The 14572-nt window shown below is 40.5% G+C and overlaps 1 protein-coding gene across 4 annotated transcripts in view; it reads right to left on the reverse strand.

Annotated features, from left to right (window-relative positions):
- Positions 1–9475: 9475 nt before the first annotated feature.
- Positions 9476–14572, reverse strand: part of BTBD8 (BTB domain containing 8) — a 329622-nt gene continuing 324525 nt past the window's right edge. For 3 of the 4 annotated variants that reach the window (XM_063939895.1, XM_063939894.1, XM_063939893.1), the window contains exon 18: positions 9476–10574. In XM_063939895.1, the coding sequence (XP_063795965.1) occupies positions 10129–10574 (446 nt within the window). In that variant the 3' untranslated portion in view covers positions 9476–10128. Of the gene's footprint in view, positions 10593–14572 lie in introns of all 4 variants that reach the window. The other variant, XM_063939897.1, reaches the window with a different exon arrangement.

Below are 14572 nucleotides of genomic sequence, written 5' to 3' on the forward strand. Positions count from 1 at the left end.
ATGACAAATAGGACTCCATCCCAAGTAGAAGAAATGACATCCCAGATACCAGAGTCACTGTGGACTAAAGACGGACAAGACACTGGATTGATGGCAAACGTAGCTCCAGTAGTTGTGCAAGTAAAAGATGGTAGGATAGCTCCAAAAATCCCACAGTACCCTCTGAAGCCAGAGGTGGAGTTAGGAGTTTACCCAGTAATAGAGCGCTTGCTACAACAGGGCATTCTGGTAAGAACATCCAGCACAGCCAACAGTCCCATCTTCCCTGTTAAAAAGAGTGGGGGGAGGGGTTACAGGCTAGTGCAGGATCTAAGGGGGATTAACAAAATAGTTGAGTCAGTTCCCCGTAGTGCCAAATCCAGCTGTCATCCTTATGCAAATCCCTCCCACTGCGAAATTTTTCACTGTTATTGACCTCTGCTCCGCTTTCTTTTCGGTACCTCTGCACCCTGACAGCCAATATTTGTTTGCATTTACATACAGAGGAGTCCAATACACATGGACTCGATTACCACAAGGTTTCATAGACAGTCCAAGTATATTTTCCCAGGCTTTGCATGATTGTTTACAGTCTTTCCAACCAGAGAGTGGATCAGTATTGATACAGTATGTGGATGATCTACTGCTGTGTTCTGATTCAGTGGAAGCATCCCTGAAGGATACGAAACAGCTCCTGTTTCATCTTTCAGACACAGGACACAAGGTTTCCAAAGACAAGTTGCAATTATGCCAAACTAAGGTAAAATATTTGGGACACTGTCTAACACAAGGACTGAGACACCTGACCGCTGATAGAATTCAAGCAATTAGAGACATGACTCTGCCACAAACCCAGCAACAGATCAGAACGTTTTTAGGAATGTGTGGGTATTGCCGTAACTGGATCCCAGGACTTTCCATTCTAGCATTACCTTTGCAGGAGATGGTTTCCTCAAACAAGCCTGATCGGATTTCGCACACAGACGAGTCCGAGATGGCATTTGAGAGACTCAAACAGTGCCTAACGCAGGCACCAGCATTAGGTATGCCAGACTATGGGAAACCCTTTGAGCTGTATGGAACAGAAAGTGCTGGTTGCGCAGCAGGCGTCTTAACCCAAAGGCACGGTGATGCCAGCAGGCCAGTAGCATACTACAGCGCTCAGCTAGACACGGTAGCACGATCCCTCCCCACATGCTTGCGAAGCGTTGCTGCGATAGCATTGCTAGTAACGAAAAGCGAAGATGTAGTGCTAGGTCACAACCTCACAATTCATACGCCACATGCAGTGTCAGCCTTGCTAAATTCTGCCCAAACCAGGCACGTCTCATCAGCGCGGTTTACAAGATGGGAATTGGCACTAATGGCCCCCGTAAACATCACCATAAGGAGATGCAGTGCATTAAATCCTGCAACATATCTCCCAGGTGTGCCTGGACAGGCACAAAGGGTGGAGGATGAGAGTGGTGGGGAAGGAGGATTTAATACAAAGGAGGACACACATGATTGTATGGAATATTTGACCCAAAATTTTACCGCAAGGCCTGACATCAGTGACAACCCACTGGAAGATGTAGATCTAACTTTCTACACGGACGGTAGTTGTCACAGACAGTCAGACTCGGGAGACTTGTGTACTGGATACGCAGTCGTAGATGACCAAAGCACCATAGAAGCAGAACCGCTAGGCCCACCTCACTCAGCCCAGGTTGCTGAACTGGTCGCCCTAACCAGAGCATGTGAATTGGCTAAGGGCAAATCAGCCAATATCTACACCGACTCTAGATACGCATTCGGGGTAGTCCATGATTTCGGAGCCCTATGGCGCCTCAGAAATTTCATGACGGCAGCTGGTACACCGGTAGCGCATGCAGCTCACATCAAAAGGCTTCTAACAGCGATACAGGAACCCGACAGAGTGGCTGTTATCAAGTGTAAAGCACACACATATAGCCAGGACCCAGTATCACTTGGTAACAGCCGAGCAGACGAAGCAGCTAAGTTAGCAGCTGGTACCCCCAGACAGACAGACACCACACAACTGATGGTATTTAATACCATCAACACACAGAAGCTGTGTGAGATGCAAAATTTGTGTTCCACACAGGAAAAGGCAGTCTGGAAGGCAAAGGGATATGGCCAGGAGTCCTCAGGACTCTGGACGGATGGACAAGGTAAACCAGTGGCCCCCAGAGCATATCTTCCATGTTTAGCTGAGGCAGCTCACGGGCTGACTCATCTGGGCAAGGAAGGAATGTGCAAGTTGGTAAGAGCATATTGGTGCGCCCCAGGATTTTCATCTCATGCAAGTAAGAGAGCAATGTCATGCCTTACATGCTTGAGAAAGAATATCGGAAAGGCAATACCAACAGAACCATCTCATAGCCCACCTACAGGCGGTCCTTTTCAGGTAATACAGATTGACTTTATTCAATTACCCCCTTGTCGAAATTTGAAATATGTACTTGTTTGTATAGATGTGTTCTCAAATTGGGTCGAAGCATTTCCTGCGGCCACAAATACCGCTATGTTTACTGCTAAGAAAATTGTGCAGGAATTTGTATGTAGATATGGTATCCCTAGAATAATTGAAAGTGATAGGGGTACCCATTTTACAGGTGATGTCTTTCAAGGAATGTGTAAGTTGATGGGAATTGATAGCAAGCTGCACACTCCATACCGTCCACAGGCGAGTGCGAAGGTGGAAAGAGTGAACAGCACTATTAAAAATAAACTGAGCAAAGTTATGGCAGAAACAGGATTGACATGGCCAGAAGCTTTACCCATTGTACTGTACAGCATCAGAACCACTCCCAGGTCCCCTCTTAATCTGTCTCCCTTTGAAATCTTGTTTGGTCGACAACCGCATGTTTTGATTAACCCTCAGGATGATTTGAAGTGTAACAATGAAGTGACTGTAAAGTACCTGGTTAATATGAGTAAACAGCTAAGGAATCAAAATGACAATCTGAAGCTAGTGATTCCTGATTTGCCAGATAGTAATTGTCATGACATTGAACCTGGGGATTATGTAATGATACGGAATTTTCTACGCTCAGGTTGCCTTATTGACAGATGGGAGGGACCATACCAAGTCTTATTGACTAGCACTACAGCATTGAAAGTTGCAGAGAGAGAGACTTGGGTTCATTCGTCCCATTGTAAGAAGGTTGCTGATCCAGAGAGGTCCCGTGATAAGGAACAGACGGTAGAGGAAGTTGTATCACTGGAGTGTCTGTTCCAGGAGGACTGAGGCGGCACCTGAGCATTGAAAATCACAAGATCAAAAGCAGTTGTCGATCCCCTGTTCCCTTTTATTGTTTTTCTCCACTTCCCATCCCCTCTCCCTCAAATTATTTTTCCCCCTTCTCATTCTTCTTCGTTTCCTCCTATAAGATGGACTTGCCCCAAGAGACTGTGATCCGGATTTTCCTGTTGACCATGATGTTGACCAGAGCAGTCTGTTCCGGCGAAAGTACCATGGAGGTCGAGAGAGGTTCTGGAATGGGTTCTGATGACAGAGATGGAGGCGTAGTTTCCCAAGAACAACATAATCAACAAGCAAAGGCGAGTATCAGAAAACGATCCGATAACATAGACCATAGAAGAAATTGTGAAGGATTGTTAGCTGAAGAAAACTGTATCTGTAGGCTCTGTGACAATGTAGTTGAGGATGGGTGTATCAAGAAATGCCAATCCAGTTTTAATATCCACATGGACCAGCATCCATTGAGTGACTATCACTCCTTAGTGGGTAATGTGTTAAATCAGACAGATTGTTGGGTATGCTCTCAAGTACCTCAAGGTCATAGCAAATCAGGACTAGTACCATTTCCTTTAACGGTAGGGGAGGTACTTGAGCTAAAGGGTGGGAGACCGGTGGACAGGAGGTTTAATATCTCCAGTCCTCCTAGTTTGAAGCTCCACCAATATCATGTGGATAGATCCCTAATATGTTTTAACATTTCCAATCCCCGAAAGCCGGGAAATTGGGAAGTGTCATGGAGTAACCAAACCATGACCTTTTCATATAGGGCAGATAGAATGCCTACAGATACAGAGCTTATACGCCACATAGCCAGTAGAGAAAAGTCTTTCCGATATAGGTATACCCTAGGAAATAGGATTACGAGAGTTGGAGAGGTATCACCAGGATACTGTGCACATATCGTACAAACTGATACGTGTACTAGACAGATGGGAGAATTAGGGTTAGGAGATTTCACATGGAAGATGTGTAATATGGTTATGTCCTACTCCGTCCCATATGTTCTCCCCGATGATGCATATTTCATATGCGGGAGGAAGGCGTATAAGTGGCTTGCCCCAAACTCTGAAGGATTGTGTTATATTGGAAAAGTACTGCCTGAAGTAATGACTGTATCACATGCCAAAATGAAAGATATTCACCGTGTTGCCCAAGCTCCTTATACTCATTACGAGCACGTAGTTAAACGGCACCTGATAGAAAGAACAGAGCATCCGGCCTCTGACATGATCCATGAATCCACCGGGATTCAGTTTCTAATCGCGTTAGATATCACTCGCACCGCTAGAGGAGTGCTGAACTATAGATACATCTCTGCCCTTGCAAATTTGTTAGATAATATCACAGAAATGTATGATGACACGTTTAGGTATACTGGAAGAGAACTTCAAGCTTATAAAACAGAACTGGTTCAGCATAGAATGGTTCTTAATTATCTCACAGCAGTAACAGGTGGATATTGTGTCACACTGGCAACGCAGTACGGCGTGAAATGCTGCACATGAATAGTACCGAGGACCCGGTCGAGGTCATAGACCAAAAGATGGACGATATTCTCCAATTAAAGTGGGAATTTCGCAGGAGACACAATCTCACCCTTGCTGCTGTGAGTAATGAGCTGACTAGTTGGGTGTCATGGTTGAACCCGCGAAATTGGTTCTCTGGTTTAGGAGAATGGGCTCAAGGAGTCATAATGGATGTTGGGAAGTTTCTCCTATGTATCTTAGGTGTTGTCATAACGATTGGCTTGATATTTAGATGCGGTCAGGCTTTAATGAAGTGCAAACGTAGTACCAGGGTAATGAGTCTAAGGAGTGAGGAAATTGTAATTCCAATGGATTTGATTTATGACCCAACTGTAGAAACAATGATGTGATGAAAATGCGATTATACAGTCCGTTTCTTTCACCTGTTTTTCCGGTTTCTCCAAGGTAACAAGACCTACGTTTGACGAGGAATTTGATGATCCTGTATACAGACAACTGATGGATTAAAGAAGAAGTTTTGACAACCTTACACACAGAGATTTGATGAACTATGCCATAGACCCCCAGTTTCCCTAGAAATTTTAAAATTACGCTAGCCCAACACTTTTGTAAGTCTATGGACATTGACAAAGCTTTTTGCCCACACGCCTTGTGGCAAAAGCACAAAGAAGACTGCATTCAACAGACACCGAACAAGACTTCAACCGACAAATGTTCATTAACCTGACATAGAATACCACTGCATTTTACCATAACTGTGTCTTATCTTCATCTCTACAACCTTCAGGTAATTACACACATAGTCGATAGGGAATACCAGCACAGATATCAGCAATCACATATTCCCCCATTCATGTATCATCAACTAAAATGTGCTCCCCCATTTTGTTGCAACCAAAAGCCGAAGAGAGCTCGGTAAAGTTTGACAGCCCATCCACAGACCCGTACCACGGGATAAGAAGGAATTCCAATGTATACTTCGCAATACCTCGAAGCTTGATTTAAAACACGTACGGCACGATGATACATGACCCCCAAACACGGATTCATACACACATGCTTCTGCTATCTCACTAGGTCATACCCTTTTCCTACCTTCTCCTCTCCTCCCCTACCCAACCATGGAAATGTATTTACACTTGACATATATTTTTCTCTTTTTGAAATGTTTTAGGAAGTGGCAGTTATTGTTGACTGCCAAAGGGTGGACTGTCAAAGTCAGAAAAATATCACGATGCACACTGCCATATTTGCACCTCATATGTGTCCCTGCTGCGCATGCGTGCGCTCTCCCGTGCGTGCGCATACTGGCTGTTGCGGGCACCCGCAGGCGCACGGTATGCGCATTTACGGTAGAGATTGTATGCGTCTAGTGGGCGACTCTTTCGTTACATATTTTCACCATATAATGTATTTTGTAGATTATGGTCCCTTTGATAGAATCTGAAAGTTTGGTTAATGTAGCATGTTCATGGACAGAGAAATCCCTCTTTGTTTGATACGAAGGGTCAGACAGGAGTAATACAGTGGTGTTTAGTATCCATCGGAAGAATATTTAATTAGCAATATTCCGGTGTTGGTTTGAAGCGGATTAATCGCTCGTGCGAATAGTTATTGACATAAGAAGTTTATGTCCATTTACTATTATTTGCACTCACTTATCCATGCGGCGGGAAACCTAGTTTCCCACCCACCTGAGCAGTTGGAAGTAGACACAGCCCACCTGTATGAATCAACCTATGACCCTTTGTTATAATACAAAGAGGAATTCCTGTGTCCAATGAACAATGAGATTGTAGGGACCATTGAATTGTATTGTGTGTGGGGCATAAATAGACAAGCCGATCACATCCAGCTCACTCTTCAACGGTTCTCATTGCTGATAATCGGGAGCTGGATGTCCAGAGGCGCATGCGATCGTTCCCCTTTGTGCGTAAGTTTTTCTCCGCAATCATATTGTCTCTGTTGTTATTATGGGCCATATCTCTCTCTCTCTCTTCTCCTCTTTCTCTCATTTTCCCTTAAACGTAATTGTATTGTATTTACTGTGTAGTTATCTGGTTAGTTAGTCTATGTTATATTGTAGTGTATGACTTGTATTGTATTATTCTTTTTCAAGTATAACAATCATATAAGGCGTTAGACCCTAAGCACGGTATCTGTGTATTTCTTATAGTGTTAAGTATTCTCAGAGCGCTTTTAAGGTTACACTGTGTTGCATCCACACTCTATCTCTACACCAAGGTTTACTGCATAATACACTGTTTTATGGTATAGTTATAAAGGTTTAACATTGTGAGCGTCTGCGCCGCTGGTGATCTCCTCGTGGTCCCGAGCGTTCGCTATGCTGTAGCGAATCATTACGTTAGTCGGCAGCCAATAGCGTGCCTGCCTGTGATCTCTTGGCCGTAAGCGAACGTGACGCTTGAGCGTCTCGACTACGGCTAAGCGATTGTTACGCAACGTGCGTACCCTTACGGTACTCCATACGTCAATAGCGTACAGTGTTCTTAGACCTCTTAAAGGGTTTTAAATAAGATAAATATTCAGCTTTATCAACACACACACATACATACATACATACATACAGGTTGAGAATCCCATATCCAAAATGCTTGGGACCAGAAATATTTTGGATATCGGATTTTTCCGTATTTTGGAATATTTGCATTATTCATGTAAGAAATATATATATAAAACGATATGAGAGGGTGAAAGCTCTTTTATATCGTTTTATATATATTTCTTACATGAATAATGCTGAAACATACAATTGTATCTTCAATGTAAAAGAAAGTTTCATTATCAATTCATTTTAAATTTAAATCTTATAATAAAAAGATATATGTGATTTTAATATGGGTGTTTATATGTGTAAGGTCATCCTCTCTTTATAAAATATCCGTCAAAAATAATCTAACTATATCAGTTTATAAAATAAGTGCGCTCCACAGAGATATTCTCTCTCTCTCTATATATATATATATATATATATATATATATATATATATATATATAATTCTTTTTTTGCAGCCTAGGATGGGGATGGCCTGTTTCACTTGCATTTACTTTTGGTCCTTGAAAAAGATAGGGCTACATATTAAACTGCTTTAATTCCTAAACCCTTCCTCCAATTTAAATTCCTTCAAATTAAAGCTGATAGTCTGCACTTTAAACCAGTCATTATATAACTAACATAAATATGTTTTGGTAAACAACTTAACTGACAAAAATTGAGTCAGTGTCCAAATATATATGGACCTAGAATACACCAAAAGATTTCACAATGTTAATAGCAAATGCTAAGTTTCAGTACCTAATTCGTAATATAATACTTTAAGTATCCTATACAAAAGACAGTGGGCCAAATGTAATAGAGTGAAAGTTTAAAAAACTGAGATTTGGTAAGGATTGTCAGGGTTTTTTTTTTTTAAAGTGGCAATCATTTACACTGCAAAACCAGGTCGATCTTGCTGTGTAAATGATTGCCACTTTAAAAAAAACTGCAAAACCTCACCAAATCTCTCATTTTTTCTAACTCTCACTCTATTACATTTGCCCCAGTATGTCTGTATCTGGGCAGTGGACTACATTCAGCTTCAGTTGCAGTTTTGCGCAGTGGCCTCGAAAATGGGAGAATGCAGTTGCATCGCATTAGCGATACAACCTGAATAAGGTCCAGTATTATTAATTCTATGTCACATTTTCCATGTAATATACAATTAAATATACAAATACAACATAACTAATTACGCAAATATCTGCTGTCTTTTCCTTTAAAAGAAACAAATTGGAATCTGCTTTTGTGCTGCGTATAGACTGCAAACACCAAATAATTTAAACCGATTGCAGAAGCCAAACCAATAATAATCAGTGGGAGCTATTAAGACGCACCAGCCAATCAGAAGTTGCCGATTATTATCATGCACGTGTTTTGCACCAGGAGTTTTTCCACCTGTAAGTGATACAAATTATCCCATAAGCATATGTGTGGCCTACACGAGACATTTGCTTTAAAACACCCTTTCCTTGGTGTACGCTTGCACGCCCCTCCCTCATAAGGCATTGCGAGATGTGATCGGATTTATAGCTGGATAGATTTTGGACAAATTGTTTTGTGCACATATGTAATATAAAAAAAGCAAATGAGCAGATTAACACTACATCATCCCGAATGCTTGGAATTACCGTGCAATGTGGGCAGAACAGAGAGCGTAGTGATCAGTATTACTGCCTCACAGCACTGAGATCATGAGTTCATTTACTGATCATGGCTCATCTATATGGAATTTGTAAATCCAGCATTTGCATGGATTTCCTCGGGGTGCTCCAGTTTCCTTCCACACTCCCAAAACATACTAATAGATTAATTGGCTTCTGACAAAAAATTGGCCCTGTGTGTTTGTGTCACCATGTGAAAGGGTATAAGGATTGTAAACTCAACTGACGCAAAGGACTGAAATAGTCTCTGTAAAGCGCGCGCTATGTAAATAACTGTTCATAAATAAGCAGCTCGTCAAATTGACCAAAAGAAATTGTAATGATTAATTTCTTATTTAAAAAGCACTGGCATAGTCTGCAGCTATTAAATCTTGACATACATTAACAATAGGTTACAGTACATGTAGAAATAAATGTAAAAAACCCCCCTACTGCTAATCCTTATTTAACCCCAAACACACACACAAAAAGTCATAAAATAAATAACTAAATAAAGAAATGTGTGGAATACACATGGCAGTAACATTTTAAAATCAATTTTTATTTACATTTTGGCCTGGTTAAGGCATTGGGAAGCAAATACCGTGATCATTTAAGTTTTATTACACAGCATTCCTACTACTCAAATATCTTCAAGACAAACCGTTTTATTACCGAATACCTCAGAAAGGCGACATGCTCATGTTTTGCTTAAGCAATCAATGCAAAATAATCTCTAAGAAAAAGAAGTTTTCTTGGCACAGATTATATCATTTCATTCTGTTATTTAATTCTTAACCTATGAAAAAAAGATGTATTGTGACGAGACATTTTGCAATGTTAGATTCTCGTGTCTGTTATTATGTAGCACACCTTGGAAGAAAGTTTATTTGCAAGACTTGATAAATCATTGATGCATATGGTACATTGTCTTTATATAATATATACACTCTTCTAGTAAAGGATTTTGTATTTGTTTTTTTTTTGTTTTTTTAAGAAAACTGTATTCTTGCATAATTACCATATGTCTTTACAAGCTGAGTGGTATCATCTGCACACAGCCATAAAATTGTTTGTTAAAACAAATTGATTGATCTGACTTCTTATTTAAATTAACATCATTCAACTATTACCAGAAACAAATTCTGGTGACGACTGTAGGAGAAAATAGAGTGTGGAAATGAGAAGACCAATCTAATGATGGGTTTCTAATTCAAGGATAGTCCATTCTCCATGGGGGGAGGAACACTCATCAGGAGAAAAACTAGTCACTGTGACACTTGTAGAGTCCTCAAATGGAGACGACAGATCCCCCCACGCTTTGCCCTGAGATTTTGAATTATCTCTAGCTAAAAGCAATGTTTGATTGATTAGGTACTGTGCTAGACTGAGATCCTCAGGGACAGAGTTTATAATATCAGCATCTGATCCATGATCAGCTAGCAGCTGCCTTAGCAGTGTCCAGTCCCTCTCTACAAACTGCTGATCTTCGAACTCAAAATCCATTAGTCTAGGTTCGGTCTTCAATCTCTGTTCAATTCCTTCGCCAGGATCCATCTCATATATAGGAGAAAGGGACTTTGGAGGACGATGGTCAAACATGCAGGATTGTGCCAATGAGTCAATATCATCTATGTGCCCTGAAATAATTCATAATACTGTACATTGTAAAATAGTTATGCTCTGTCCCCAGAGTTACTTAAGACGAATATATCATTAAAACATGGGGTACACAGACATTTCACAAACATATATATTCATGTCTAAACAGATTACTGCTTGGAGATTAACGTGAAGGAGCTGGGTAACTTTGAGAAACAAATACGTGGAATTTCTGATACAGAAAATTGGAAGTAGACATTAAAATAAAAAGGTGGCAGCGCGCAATGTTCCAACCCATATATCAGTTCTTTCTACATCTTTAAAATAGGTTAATAACAAATGTGATTATAACACCTTCCCTAAATTGTTGGAGCTAAAGGCTTGGAGTTTAGAATGGCATGGAAATATGAATTCTTCATGGAGAATAAATAATAGTGAGGTATATCTCTTGGCAGTTGGGCAATATCATTAATTGGCAACACTACTTGTGCAGTTGACTGAATTCAACCATCTGCCGGCTTGTACACATATACGTATGACTATGTCTACATGCAAGGATCATTCATAACTAATTAGAAGGGACACTAAAATTATAGCTACCTGTTGTTAGCATTACAGTAAAAGGTGACAAAATTGATAAACCTCTTTAAAATATAACACTTAAATTGCAACATTTATAGACTCACAAAATGCATGTTATAATTCTTCAAATTAAAAGTTTAAGAAAAGAATAAAACCAGATAACGTTTGAGCAATAGCTTTATGTAATTATAAATATACAAATTACATATTTAGATTATATATATATATATATATATATATATATATATATATATATATATATATATATATCTATATATATATATACCATTGCATAAACAAACAAAATACTGTTTTTGTTGGGTTGTTTTCTTATTTACTATGAACTTGTTTGCAGTTACAACTCGCATGAATGTAGGCAAAATTTGGGTTGTACATTTCTGACAATAACAGAAATTCCGCTGATGGCTATGGGGTCTGGTGAAGTGGGAGCTGGTGTATGTGCAGAGAAGCCTGTATGTGGTGGCTATGGGGTCTGGTGAAGTGGGAGCTGGTGTATGTGCAGAGAAGCCTGAAAGCAAAATTGGGGCTACTCACTGAATTCATGGAGCCCAATTATGCCCAGAAAAACAGATGGGGGTCCTCTGGAAAATGAACAGGCAATGGCAAGCTCCAGAGAAGTGGGACGGCAATGGAATGTTATGCCACTCAATCAAAATGTCAAATGCAGCCATTGAGAACAGATGTTGAGTTATAACAGCTCACAATGGGGTAGTTGTATTATTCCCGCACGTATCGTGCGAGTATAGCACTTCTTGCTTTGCCTCTTTACCAAGGCAAAGCTGGAAGCAGTAGCGGAGAGGTGCCAGCGTGGGAGAGTGAAAACACCCCCCTCTAGTAATCTCCACCTGAGTGCACAGCACATCAGCCTAGTGCTGATGTACTGTCTCTCTTCCCCGGCCGGCTCCACTGGGCATATGCCAGATCTTGCTACTATCGCAAGATCTCCAATGCAGCCTAAAATTGGCAGCTCCCACAGTTAGGACAGAGCTGTCCTAGCTGTGGTGATGGCTGTTGAAATCAATAGCAGTTATCAGAATGGTCAGTTCTACTGGCCGTTCATACATTAGGTGGCACATCTGAAAGAGAGCAGCGCTGATAAAGACGGGTGCATACTGCCCCTGTCATGTGCCACGAATCTCCACAGTAACACTTGGGAGATAAGCGGTATCAGTGCACATAACGCTTCTCCCCTATAATGCAGCATAATACATTTACCTCAATGTTCTTTGCAAAGGGTAATGAATGCTGGGATTTTCTGTTAAACAGACGAGGAGACTACGGGGTAAATGTAATAGCTTGCGCATTACAGGCATCTGGGAGTTCCCAACGAGTCTGCCCGGTGTTTTAAAGGGGCAATCATTTAAAAGGCAAAACAGGTTGCTCTTGCCTTTTAAACAATATCCAGTTGAATGGTGGACTGTACCCATGTCAACGTTTAGAAGGTCGACTCCACAATGATGACATGGTTCAACTTGTCGACTGGCACAAGGTTCACATCCTCAAACTGTCAACAGGTTCACAATGTCGGCATCTGAAATTCCACCATGTAAAACGTTAACAGATTCAGGATGCCGACGGTTAGGGACAGGGTGAGAGATACTCACTTGAAGCTGGAGCATTGGAGGTCTGCGCCACATGTCCGCTGGGACCAGGTGTTGGCGCTGCTGCCGGGAGAATCTAACAGTGTCAATCTGATGACTGTTGACCGATCATGCCACACACTTTAAAACAAAACATCGGGCAGACTCGCCAAGAACTCACCGATTCCTGCAATGCGCAGGCTATTACATTTACCCCAACATGTTGTGAAACAGGATACTAACAAAATTGAAAATTGGCCAATCTATGCGATGTGTTAATGCTAAAACTATATAGTACATTACACTATAAAAGACATAAAATGTGTGTATCTCTGCAAATATATAAAATGTCATTATTTAACAAATACATAAACATTAATACATACTGTAAGCTCATATTTTTTATATTATACATACATATATATAATTTGGTTTCTTTACAACTTCAGCTCACTTACCTTTCATGTCCAGTCCCTTGGTTTCTAATCCACAGAAACATATCTTTCATAATCATCTCAGCTGGTCACACCTATAGTTATACTAAATAACACTTCCTGAAGCTGAATAGTGATTGACCTCCAATGCAATGGAATCCAATATATGTTGTGTAACATTGGGACACTGTTTCTCAATGGTCACTTACCAAAAAATTAATTCAATGATCGGCCATCCCATAATTCACTCCCATTAACTTTAATTCTGTCAATTGACTTGAATGTACACTTTACATCTCAAGATACTGTACCAGTAGTTTGTTTATCCTTTGACAATTTTCCTTTTGATATAGAGAGGTGTCCGCTTACATCTAGCCTCCCTACATGTTAAATAGCCCTTCTAGTCGCATCATGCCGTGGCATAACTTGGTAGTGCAGAGCGTCTTTAAGTGCAACTATTACCATTAAAATGCATCTTATTTGCAAAACAATGTGAATAGGACATAGAAGCAGCTTCTGTTGATTGAAATGATATGCGGCACGCCTATATTCAGTGTGGGACCATAACTGCATCTGCATACGAAATGCTACGTTATGGTTTTCCTAAAAAAACACGAACGTAGCATTTTGTATGCAGATACAGCCGCAGTTCACACACAGAATGTAGGCATGCTGCACATAATTTTAATCAGTATAAGCTGCTTGTGTGTCTTAGTCACATAGCAATGTGAATAAGACACATTTTCGTCAAAAAAAAGAAGACAACACCAGACGTTAACGGAGTTCCACGGGACTGGTCATCTCACTCTCGCCAGGCATCTAATGCTGCATGGTGTATTGAGGCAAGATGTATGAGGACACATCTGTAGTTATCAGCCAGGCACAGATCTGAGACAAGCGGCTGCCCATTTTAATTTATGATAAAATCAACAATTTTATAGGCCTCGGCCATTCTAGTTATAACGATTATGTGGATATTATTACTGTTTTAAGGGGACACCATTTTTTTTTTTACAAGTTATGTTTACCAGTACCCAAAATGTGGCAATCATGAAAGTGCCAGCAATACACAAAGCAAGCTCCATCACGGTAACCTCGCTCACTATGTGAAATACGCAGCAACTGAAGTGAGGAAACTGCTCTGAAATTATTATTTTTTTACATCCAACTGTTCCCATTATCTAATGTTTATATATATATATATATATATATATATATTTATTTTACACTTAAACGTTAACCTTACAAATGTACGTATATACAAACATGCTTTCAGAAACCAAGTCAGGGTAAGTAATTAAGTGCATTTTCCCATCAAGTTCTGGCACACAGTATACACTACTCTGTGTGTTTTATTATTCCATGTACATACTTTGGATCTTTCATACCAGGGTGAGCAGTTGCCACTAAGAAAATTGA

Source organism: Pseudophryne corroboree, chromosome 9, assembly GCF_028390025.1.
Source record: "Pseudophryne corroboree isolate aPseCor3 chromosome 9, aPseCor3.hap2, whole genome shotgun sequence".
In the NCBI taxonomy this organism is placed as follows: Eukaryota; Metazoa; Chordata; class Amphibia; order Anura; family Myobatrachidae; genus Pseudophryne; species Pseudophryne corroboree.